Raw genomic sequence first — 11,122 nt, 5'->3', positions numbered from 1 at the left:
AGTTTAGTCTTCTTTGTTCCTTGTGTTGACAGTTGATTTATTTTAAAAAACTTATTTTAAAATACCAACACAATTACTTGTGCGCGTTAAAATGGTAAAGAGACAACGTTCAATTGTGATCTCATGATGCACCGCGAGACAAACTTTCAAATAAATGTCACTGACGCGTCCAGATATCGCAAAAGACGCGCAACTCTTAATAATTTCTGAATGAAAAAAATACGGGACAACGATATTAATAAAAAATGAGCTCTGTTAATTTGGACGCGTCAAACACGGAAAGAATTCTTTTGCTACTCGAGGAACTGTGCGATCTATCCTATCCTGAAGTGCAGCAAAAGTTAAACAAATATGTAAGTGATACTGTCATTAGTTTTCGCGGCACGTATGCACAGTTTTAAAATGAACGCTCCCTTCACTACTGCATGAAATACGAATAAAACTATAAATATATTTTTCTAATATTACAGATACAAACTGTAACAAACTCAGAATTATCATTTCTCGCACCAATTTTGACAAAATCTGAGGAAATGGTAATTCATGTTATTGGGGAGAAAATTTTAGATCGAGAGTTAAGGTTCCCTGTAAGTAAAATTTTGACATATTCTTCATTTTTAGTATGTGCCTATACTATGATGAAAAATTATTTGATGAAGACTTATAAATGGCTTATTAGTAATATATTATAACTCTGCTTTAAAGTATAACATTCTTGCACATTAAGTTTTTAATACTTTTGAATCCTATAGTACATTTATAATGGAATATATGTAGCTTAAAAGAATTATTATGGTGCAACTAATATTACATTAGCTTTGAGGATTGTTCTACATTACGAAAATAGAGATTGCTTAGCAGTGTCTAATCCTCAAACAGAGTACTTAGAAACCTACATAAAAGAAGCCATAAAAATAAATACTATTGATATAACACTGTGTAAATGTAGTATAGAGAGTTGTTATCATTGAAAGAATGATATATTTTATCGCTATTCACACTTCTCTAATCAAGATTGACACTTATAAAATTTATTTTTTATTTTATGATCTATATATAATATTCTACTTTCAGTGATGCACAATTAATATAGTATGAAATATAAGAATAGGATTTTATAAGAAATTCACAATTAATTGATAATTTATATAAACTAAAGAATAGAATAATTTTTCAAGTTTAATAATATACAGATAAAGAACAAATAAATATGTTATACGTATTTCTATTTTTCCCTTTTTAGGTATCAAACAATGTCCTATATAAACCTGTGCAAACTAAAAAGCCAACCGCTACGGATATCGCGAAACTCGACGAGGAATTGTTGCGACATCTTGAACCAATGTGTTCTATAACAAACACATTTTTAACAATACCTATACAACATCCTAAACACAATTACGTTGTTTTGTTAGTTTCTCTGTTCGATAACGATCCCAACAAGGAAGGTACATGTAAGTGTGCAATAGTGCAGGAATGTTTCAGGTAAATTGGCTGTTATACCAAAATCATATAAACTTTAAATATTTTTCTACAGATGTACTTATTTTTCTGCAAATATAGATTTTGCCTAGGATTTCTTCTAAATTCGTTCATCGGTTACGAGGAGACGCGATTAAAACTTCAGTGCCAGAATTTGCTAGCTATCTCTAGAAAATTATTTTCACACTTAGGTAGTATCTGTAATGCTAACATTAAACAGTAATTAATGTTTTTATTACATTTTAAATATTAATGAATAGGAGAATTCTCTGATCTCTTACGAGAAATAATGGCTGAAGTTCGAAATCTAACAAATGCCGAGAGGTGTTCATTGTTTCTGTTGGATCCCGAGCATGAAGAATTAGTTGCCAAAGTTTTCGACGGCCTCGCCATAAAGGATGTGAGTTGACTTTTTCAAAGTGAAACTATTAAGTTTCTTAAATGTAGACACAGATGTAATTTTGTTTCCAGTCTCATGAAATGAGAATACCGATAGGACAGGGTATAGCTGGACATGTTGCGACAACGGGCAAACTGCTTAATATTAGAGATGCGTACAAGGATCCCCTTTTTTATAAGGGAGTAGATGAACTTACAGGTTTCAAAACTAGGAATATTTTATGCTTTCCAATTAGAGATGAAAATGGAGTTATAGGTAAGTATATCACTTATAGCAATATAATTATGCTATCTACCTCTAATTGTGATTAAAACTAATTACAGGAGTGGCGCAGTTGTGTAACAAAAAAGATGGTTTATATTTTGACGTTTACGACGAGGAAGTCGCAATGGCGTTTAGTATTTATTGTGGTCTTTCCATAATGCATAGCATTGTTTACAAGAAAATGCAAATCGCCCAAGCGAGAAATAAACTTTCTCGCGAAATAATGATGTATCATATGAAGGTAAAAGATTGTCCCAATGCACACGATATTTTATTAGATCTATAACTATACGTGCAGGTGGAGGACGACAGTATTCAACTGATATTACACTGCTTGGATGAACACAATATAAAGGACTTTGATCAATTTCATTTTAGTCCTAGATCCATACCCTACAACCATATGCCTTGTTATACGATTAGAATGTTTAACGAATTGGGTCTCACCACGTATTTCAAACTTAAGCTACCGACGTTAACAAGGTAACGAAACTTTGAAGTTTTATACAATATTAACATCGGAGAAGGTTGATTTACACACGCGTTACAGATTCATATTATATGTGAAGAAAGGGTACAGAGACGCGCCGTATCATAATTGGACACACGCGTTTGCCACTGCGCATTTTGGATATTTATTAATAAAAAATTTGGATCTCATCAATCAGAATTATATGACTCATTTGGAAGCTATGGTTTTCCTAGTATCTTGTCTGACCCATGATATAGATCACAGAGGGACAAATAATACTTTTCAAACCCAATCACATACGATTCTGGCTAGTCTTTACAGTTCTGAGGGTTCTGTGATGGAGGTAAATTATTTTTAGAACAGGAATTATTTTTAGAAAAAAGGATAAGTCTAATTATTATATCATTTTTAACAGAGGCATCACTTAGCCCAAACTATGTGTATTTTGAATACAGATGGTTGTAATGTGTTCGAGGATTGTAGCAGCGAGGAATATGGAGACGTGCTTGATCTATTGAAAGACAATATACTTGCGACTGACTTAGCAGCTCATTTCCGTGAAGTGAGCAAACAGGACGAAGTCATAAAAATGTTTGATAAAACTAATCCTGAACATAAAAGACTACTCTTCAATATGCTCATGACATGTTGCGATCTCAGCGATCAAACGAAAAGATGGAACGTCACCAAAAAGACTGCAGTAAGTAAAATAAATACTACGAAAGAAATGATACTTATATTCAGAAAGTTTTATTTTTCATTTTTTGTTAGGAACAGATTTACGACGAATTCTTCACACAAGGTGATTTAGAAAAAAGTATGGGCAGTTTACCTATAGAAATGATGGATAGAGAACGAGCATCTATACCACATCTACAAGTTCAGTTTCTCTCAAATTTAGTAATTCCACTATTCATGTAAGTATATTCACTTACATTTTTATCTATATTATAGATATATTGTTATTGTTTAAAATTGCAATTTTATTTTCTAAATTGTTGCTTTTCTAAATTTATGCTTTTGCTCTTCTGTATAGTTTTTTTATCTTATTTCTCAGTAACATCAGTACATTATTTCCGGCGACGCAACCACTGGTCAGTGTGCTAGAGGAGAATAGATACATATGGGAACATTGTAAACACATATTCAATAGATATATAGAAACGGGTATGAAAGCTATGGAAGTTTTATTGGATCCGAATTTTGAAGATGAAGTATTCAACCTTTACACCACTAGCAAGCAAACTTTAACCACGGTACAGCTTTAACCATAAGAAATACAGCTCTACTTCATTCCAAGATTTAGACAAAAGATACTTACGATGTATATAAAGAATTTGAGAATCCAAGCGTAAGCAGACAAGATTTTTACGGATAATAAGTAGATTGTCAAATTATTGAAATTCAAAAGGCAATAGTAACGATCTCCTTAGTCGGTAGATAAATATGTAAAGATTGGCGAAGATTTCTTTTTGTTGCGTAAGGACGCTGGCGTTCGGAAATTTAATAGAATTTCGCTGTACAGTAGAAACGTTATGTTTATCATAAATCTATATGTACATACATATACTGTGTATATACGTCTATCTATATGTTATGAATTTATAAATATTTTATCCCTCGTAGATGAAAGTTCTTCAAATGCCTCGTTAAAAAATGGCCTGTTTTATTTATACTTCATTATTTAATTATATTAGATGCGCAGTCAATATACAAATAATACATAACGTAAGCAGACTTAGGTCAGAAAATTTGTTAAGGAAACTTATATTTTATATAATTGTATTAAAAGTTGTTAAAGTGTTTATGTAACAATTACAAAACAATAATTTCTATAGGACGGTCCAGAATGCATGACTTTCCTCTGAGAATATCAAAATTATTAATGGAAAATGTGAAAAAGAACTTTTACCTCAGAATTTCACACACTTTTAAACTCTCAGAGAAAAGCCGTACATTCTGAGACGCACTGTGTAGTAGTCATTTCTATAGAACTCTATGTATATATATATTTCGTGGAATATATAAAATTATTTCAACTTAATTTCTATTTTTAGTAGGATAATAATACAGTTCATAGACAGTGCATTATATAATGCATATTACAATGTGATAGTTCATAATGAAATAATGTTTACAAAAATTCTTAACTTTATATTGCGGGCAATTAACTGCATAAAGAGTAAATAAAAGATTTCTTTCTAGAAGACAATCGTAAAGGTATTACATAATATGTTGCTCTATTGTTAAGAATTAATTGTATAAAACAATATTTATGAAAAATGTTAAGCATATCACAATTGTAGTAAGCAATACTTTAATATATATTACAGTAAGACCTTAGAATGGCTATAAATATTGCTACTTGATTAACATAAATAACTTACAGAATTATGGATAATTATGTTATTTATCTGAAATATAATCTATTTGTATGCTAAACAATTAAGTATGAACTGATCGTTAAGAAATAAAATACTAATTTTCAAATCTTAAAAGAATTTAGAAAACATGTTTATTTAGGTAATTATTATATTTAAACTCTATAAAATTATTTAAAATTCGATAGTACATAAGCAAACAACGTATTCTCACTTTAATTAAAAACTAAAAATTGTTTATTTTTAAATTGTTACATTTTAAATTTAAATAGCTCATCATAACTCGTAAAATATTTGTAACACGTTTCAATTTTCGAAGTGATTTTAAAAGAAGATAATACACATTCGCTACAATCTGTTCTTATTAACGCGCATTCATCAACCTACCTCATTCCTTTTCACAATTGACCATATTTGTTCCCGTTCCAGTTAAACGAGCATTCCCTTCCCTGGTGGATCACTGTAATTTTCCTTATATTTTCATATTTCAGTATATTTGTCCAGTAGATCAACAGCGTGTTCTTCGATCTGTGTGATTGAAATGTAAAATTTTGTATATAGTTATAACGAAATTAAAATACAATATTTTATACATAAAGTATTCGAAAAAAGAAAATTTAGAATGAAACTTACGCGTATGGTCAACGAGGATCCTTGGACCATGGTTTATTCTTAATTCCTTTTATGGAATTATTCGTGTAAATCAAAACAGATATTTTATCGAACAAAATGGAACATATACTAATTTAGAAAACATGTTTATTTAGGTAATTATTATATTTAAACTCTATAAAATTATTTAAAATTCGATAGTACATAAGCAAACAACGTATTCTCACTTTAATTAAAAACTAAAAATTGTTTATTTTTAAATTGTTACATTTTAAATTTAAATAGCTCATCATAACTCGTAAAATATTTGTAACACGTTTCAATTTTCGAAGTGATTTTAAAAGAAGATAATACACATTCGCTACAATCTGTTCTTATTAACGCGCATTCATCAACCTACCTCATTCCTTTTCACAATTGACCATATTTGTTCCCGTTCCAGTTAAACGAGCATTCCCTTCCCTGGTGGATCACTGTAATTTTCCTTATATTTTCATATTTCAGTATATTTGTCCAGTAGATCAACAGCGTGTTCTTCGATCTGTGTGATTGAAATGTAAAATTTTGTATATAGTTATAACGAAATTAAAATACAATATTTTATACATAAAGTATTCGAAAAAAGAAAATTTAGAATGAAACTTACGCGTATGGTCAACGAGGATCCTTGGACCATGGTTTATTCTTAATTCCTTTTATGGAATTATTCGTGTAAATCAAAACAGATATTTTATCGAACAAAATGGAACATATACATATATAGACTTCTCATATAAATAATTTTTATATAATTAAGTACAGAAAAAATGGCGCGTTCAAGAGAATAGATGGCGCTGAAAGCAACGATTCAAATTGAACTGAAAAGTCGTTATTATATTCCTGTTGATTCCTGCTGGCCTGCTAGATGCTAGGCTGGTGCATTGCACGTTGCACCATCCTGTTCGGGTCATGAAATGGAAATAGTCGTTAAATATTCTGTTACTTTCGTGTATGTCGCAACCATTTCGTAACGTGTTGATCTATTATTCTTTCTATGAAAGATTGTATCACAGTGTCCAAGTTTTTATGCACGTCTAGAAGGTAAGCGACTATACCAATGAATAACCCTCTGTCCACAGAATTTGCTACCGTTATTTTAATGCCTACCGTACTTCTTACAAGAGTGTATCAATGATCGTTCAATTAATTAACATTAGTGTATGGAGTTAATCATTCATTTCGTAGATTATATTATTTATTCAGTTTAATCAACAATATTATTTAACATTGTATTTACTTCTTTAAATATTTTATCATTTTACTGTTTTATAAAAATTATATTGTTTTAGTTTATGTTTTAAGTATGTGAAGTGTTTCAGGTTTCAAAGATGAGTACCAGATCAATGAAAAAAATTCAAGAAATGCTCACCAAGCATATCTTGGATATCTACAATCATCGCACAGAAGTAAAGAAGTCTATTAATGACAATCTAGAAAATACTTTTGACTATTTACAAGCTCTGCTTACTCAAATACCAGAGTCTACTTCTGGTCCTTTAATTGCCCATACACCAAAAGTCACAAGGAAAAAGACTAGAAAGCATATCGAAACTATTCCAGAAAATGATGTCATTATGACTGATAATACACATTTAAATTCTACTGACGTTCAGACTAAAGATGGTACAAGCGAAATTTTAGAAGAAACTGTCAGTGGTCGGTCGAGAAGACAAGCTTCAAAGAAAGCTGCAGACAGTATCCGACAACAACAATCATTGACACTTGCCTCGAAATTACGAAGACCTACCACGGAGGATGAAATTGATATGAAGGTACGTACTATTATATAAAACTTAATTTAATGATATTTAATCCGAATTATTTTAAATTTCTAGAAGAAACGGGCTAGTCAATTGAAAAGAAAGAAGATAGCTAGAAGTAGTTCTGAAGACGAGCAAACTGGAGGACCCACCAAACATAGTAAAACGGAGGCAAGTGTTCTAAGTGAAACCTTAGAAAACAAGAAAAGGAGTAAGAATTTGCAGACTCATAATTCTAAGATAGAAGAACCGACGCAGGAAACGAAGGTCGAGCTGTCAAAACCCTCAGTGGTGACAAGGAGTTCCAGCAGAAAGAGAAGTTACTCGCAAAGCGAGAACGCTAAAAACCGCGACATGGACGAAACAGTGATCGCCCCGAGGGGGAATGAGATGGGAGAGCAATCGGTGTACGAGGACGCGATTGGAAAGCCTGCTCTTAATTCCACAATGAATTACAACTCCACGTATAATTTACAAAACATGGTCAACGCGACGGTAGTATTGGAACGCTTGTCGGCAGCGTCGGTGGTGAAACTGAACGAGACGGTGACGCTTAACAAAAATTTGATCGCGAAAAATAAAGAAGAGAAGAGTTCGACCCATCACAAGATTGAAGAGGGCAAACCGTCTGCCAAAAAGTCTGTATCGCATTCCTCGACAATCCTGCAGGATAGACTGCATTTGAAACAGTTGATGGCGAACAAAGATTTCGATGATTTGATTACGGAAGACGAGTCATCACCTGAGGTGAAGAAACGTAAGACAAGTCTGAAGAAACGACCGAAACGCGTGATCATGTCAATGACGTCGAGCGAGGACGAGGTGCTGAGCACTCCGATAAAACCGACCCTGAAGGAGAAGAACACCGTGACGGGATTCCAGGACTTAAAGAGCACGTACAAGTCGAACACGTTGTTTAGCCCGTATGCAAAAGAATCGGTGAAGAAGAGGATCGAAGCATTCGAGCAAGTGGGCATGAGTCCGAAGACTCTTAATATCGAAGAACCAGTTAGATTAACGAGGACGAAGACGCGTGCTAGAGCTGCTGCACAAGCAGAAGCTATGCAAAATGCGAACAGTATAGAAAAAACGGTTGCTCAGAAACTGGCACGAAAGTCGCTCGCGAAAGCTAAAAAAATTTCATTGGTGAAACAGAATAAAAATAATGACGAGCACAAAGAGGTAATGAAAATACCAAACTGAACATTTAGGGATAATTTATTTATACTCATTTCTGTGAATCTAATTATGGTTTTGATTTTGTGACCAGAACAATTTGCTGTCATCACAGAAAGCCAGTAAGTTAATAACTGCAGAGAAATTGAACGCCACGAAACAACTGAAAGCGACTCCGTTGTACAAAGGAAAAACTCATTTACCGATGTCTGTTGCTCGTATTCCTCACACCCCGGTGAATCAAGTTCACTCGAATGTAAGAATTCGTATGGCATTAACATCCAAAAATGTTTCTGTGTTAATGAATAATTGTACTTAATTTCAGTACAAGGCATTGAGCGCGACGCGTGGGAATATAATCACATCAGTCGACTCTTTCATTCAACACCCCAAATCAGTAAGTAAACGTAACTCACTGGAAAAACAAGAAGAAAAGAGGCGGAAGTTGAATGATGAAGACGCAAAAAAGAAACGAGAAGAGACTCTTAGGCTCCAAACAGAAGAGAAAAGGAGGTACGATTAAATACCAATGGTTTATCTATGTAAGTATATTTTACCAAAATGTAAAATATATGTTTTTTATCAACAGGAAAAGGCAAGAGAAGGAATTGAAGAACAAACTGGCAAGGGAGGCGAAAGAGAGACAGGATATGGAAAAGCGTCAGAAAGCCGAAAGGGATAGAGAGGAGAAAGCTCGTTTGGCCCAACAAATACTAGAGAAGCAACGGGAAGAAATGGAGAAGAAACGGCTAGCTCAATTGCAACGAGCTCAGGTAGAAGTTTAATAATTGTTCAAATGACAAACTCATTGTAAGCAATCTAAAGGACCAATCGTGTTACAGGAAACAGAGGAGAGAAGAAAACAAGAGGAGCAGCTACGTATGCAACGTTTACAGGAACAAGAGGAGGCGGAACGTGTGTTAGCCGAGCAAAGGCGTCGTGAGCAAGAGGCTGAGAAACGGAAAGAAGAACGAGCTCAGCAACAAGAGGCGATTAAGTCTAAGAATCAACTGCACCAAGTGAGACTTTGAACATTAATACAACATCCTTTTGTTTCGAACGGACGTAATTTAATATTGATTTGTTACTTTAGACAAAATACGGAACCAAGAACAATGGCCCGACAGCGTACATACTAGATAGCGAACCGGATGAGGATGGCTCTGATGATGAAAGCAGACCGAAGCATGTAATTCCATATTGGGCACTGCGTAAGTATATATTGTATTTATGTGAAAAGAACGTAATAAGGTAAGCATTAAGATGAATTAATTATGTCTTCTGTTTTAGCGCATGTACGCAAAGCTCAACTTGCGATGCAACGATACATTCCGCAGAAGGCGATCAACCTTTTCTTTGATACCAAGAAGTGCACTCCTGATTTAACTCAAATGTTCCAAGGTATAGATAGAAATAGATTGAAGCGTACGTCCAGCGCAATTTGGAAAACGCCGCCACGTTATTCCATGATGGAATCTGACTAAGAGAGTAGCGTCCTTTTTTAACTTGACGCTGCTTAATTGTGCCTTTACAATGAAATGTTACGTATTTTCATACGTCGAGTGTGTAATATAGGTATGCAATGATGCCATACCATAAGTATTGCAAACACATTTCTTCTCACCATACTGCCATGAATGTAAGACAATTTTTATCTAATTTTCTTCCTGGTTCTTTGAAAATAGCGAATTTCTTATCGTAACTGATTAATTAACTAATTATACTGATGCAACGTTTTATTGAAAAATAAAATTTATTAAACTTGGTTCGTTTATAATATTTTACAAAACTAGTTGTTTTTTTATAAAAAATATTATCTATCAAAGCCTTACTTCAATGAAGCTCTTCGTTCTAGCCGTTTGCTTGTACCACTTGGTTTGCTAAACGAAGAATTTTGTTACATTTTATATACATACACACACACACACATATAATAATTATTATCAGTAATATAATGAGTAAATGGCTAAGATAACAAGATATATACATATTCGTTGGATTGTATGAACCGTTAAATTGCATGGTTTACTTTAGCTCTTTATGTCCATGTAGAAGTGGTGGTAATTTTGGTGTTTGTACGACTTCCAAAGGTCTTAGTTTTAAATGCGTGTATATAGGTATCTGTAATATTATTTACTCATTAAAATGTAATATTTAATATTGACTGCTCTTTTTTAACGAGTCAGAGTTTTGTACCGAATTATATGACATAAATACATAAAGACATTTACGTATGGTAGAGACGTGTCCAAGATCGGATAATCTCTGAATATCATCAACACTGATCTATCCATCACGCTGACAGTCAATCTTCTGCCATCCACTATAGTGGGTTTTTCCTCAGGTTTTACTTTTACACCAGCTAAGATGTCTGTGTCGGATTCCGGTCGTATCGTACCTCCGTCGAGAACCTTTTAATGTCCAGTTCAATATATTTTATATTTCCTTTTTAATAATTATCTAGACTATAATCTTTTATGCTAACAAGTAGACTGTGGATTTTATGCACTTTATCAAATGATTGGTTATATAGAAA

The 11,122-nt window shown here is 33.2% G+C and overlaps 3 protein-coding genes across 5 annotated transcripts in view; 2 read left to right on the top strand and 1 right to left on the bottom strand.

The window, feature by feature from the left end:
• LOC108632764 (cGMP-dependent 3',5'-cyclic phosphodiesterase) overlaps positions 1-4,662 on the top strand; it is a 5,891-nt gene extending 1,229 nt beyond the window's left edge. The window contains exons 1-12 of one of the 2 annotated variants that reach the window (XM_018037537.2): positions 7-353; positions 471-587; positions 1,244-1,485; positions 1,564-1,673; positions 1,743-1,882; positions 1,954-2,137; positions 2,206-2,387; positions 2,445-2,629; positions 2,697-2,961; positions 3,034-3,318; positions 3,390-3,535; positions 3,676-4,662. In XM_018037537.2, coding sequence (XP_017893026.1) covers positions 246-353; positions 471-587; positions 1,244-1,485; positions 1,564-1,673; positions 1,743-1,882; positions 1,954-2,137; positions 2,206-2,387; positions 2,445-2,629; positions 2,697-2,961; positions 3,034-3,318; positions 3,390-3,535; positions 3,676-3,886 — 2,175 coding nt within the window. In that variant the 5' untranslated portion in view covers positions 7-245 and the 3' untranslated portion in view covers positions 3,887-4,662. Of the gene's footprint in view, positions 1-6; positions 354-470; positions 588-1,243; positions 1,486-1,563; positions 1,674-1,742; positions 1,883-1,953; positions 2,138-2,205; positions 2,388-2,444; positions 2,630-2,696; positions 2,962-3,033; positions 3,319-3,389; positions 3,536-3,675 lie in introns of those variants that run through there. The other variant, XM_018037538.2, reaches the window with a different exon arrangement.
• A 1,856-nt stretch (positions 4,663-6,518) lies between these two features.
• On the top strand, positions 6,519-10,746 carry Incenp (Inner centromere protein). 2 transcript variants are annotated; one of them, XM_018037544.2, is made up of 9 exons: positions 6,519-6,691; positions 6,970-7,422; positions 7,486-8,592; positions 8,681-8,842; positions 8,912-9,099; positions 9,176-9,359; positions 9,429-9,605; positions 9,680-9,797; positions 9,877-10,746. In XM_018037544.2, the coding sequence occupies exons 2-9, from the start codon at positions 6,979-6,981 to the stop codon at positions 10,068-10,070; spliced, it is 2,574 nt and encodes an 857-aa protein (XP_017893033.1). In that variant the 5' UTR covers positions 6,519-6,691; positions 6,970-6,978; the 3' UTR covers positions 10,071-10,746. The 2 variants fall into 2 exon arrangements, with proteins under 2 accessions (XP_017893033.1, XP_026666523.1); XM_026810722.1 differs by having other exon boundaries at positions 6,962-7,422.
• Positions 10,598-11,122, bottom strand: part of WDY (WD repeat-containing protein WDY) — a 7,369-nt gene continuing 6,844 nt past the window's right edge. The window contains exons 15-16 of the mRNA XM_026810730.1: positions 10,818-10,997; positions 10,598-10,707 (exon numbers count right to left, since the gene is read on the bottom strand). Coding sequence (XP_026666531.1) covers positions 10,612-10,707; positions 10,818-10,997 — 276 coding nt within the window. The 3' untranslated portion in view covers positions 10,598-10,611. The remainder of the gene's footprint in view (positions 10,708-10,817; positions 10,998-11,122) is intronic.

The sequence above is a fragment of the Ceratina calcarata genome, unplaced genomic scaffold, assembly GCF_001652005.2.
Source record: "Ceratina calcarata isolate Rehan_Ccalc_2016 unplaced genomic scaffold, ASM165200v1 scaffold171, whole genome shotgun sequence".
NCBI classification, from domain to species: Eukaryota; Metazoa; Arthropoda; class Insecta; order Hymenoptera; family Apidae; genus Ceratina; species Ceratina calcarata.
The sequence above is the reverse complement of the archived record's forward strand: the minus strand, read 5'-3'. Positions and strand labels throughout refer to the sequence as shown.

What these genes read in the sequence shown, in the direction of transcription:
- Incenp (XM_018037544.2), top strand. Translation starts at nt 6,979, where the DNA reads ATGAGTACCAGATCAATGAAAAAAATTCAAGAAATGCTCACCAAGCAT. An exon ending in CAAACAGAAGAGAAAAGGAG is followed by an intron (nt 9,100 to 9,175) that starts GTACGATTAAAT and finishes TTTTATCAACAG; the next exon opens with GAAAAGGCAAGAGAAGGAAT. An exon ending in CTCAATTGCAACGAGCTCAG is followed by an intron (nt 9,360 to 9,428) that starts GTAGAAGTTTAA and finishes ATCGTGTTACAG; the next exon opens with GAAACAGAGGAGAGAAGAAA.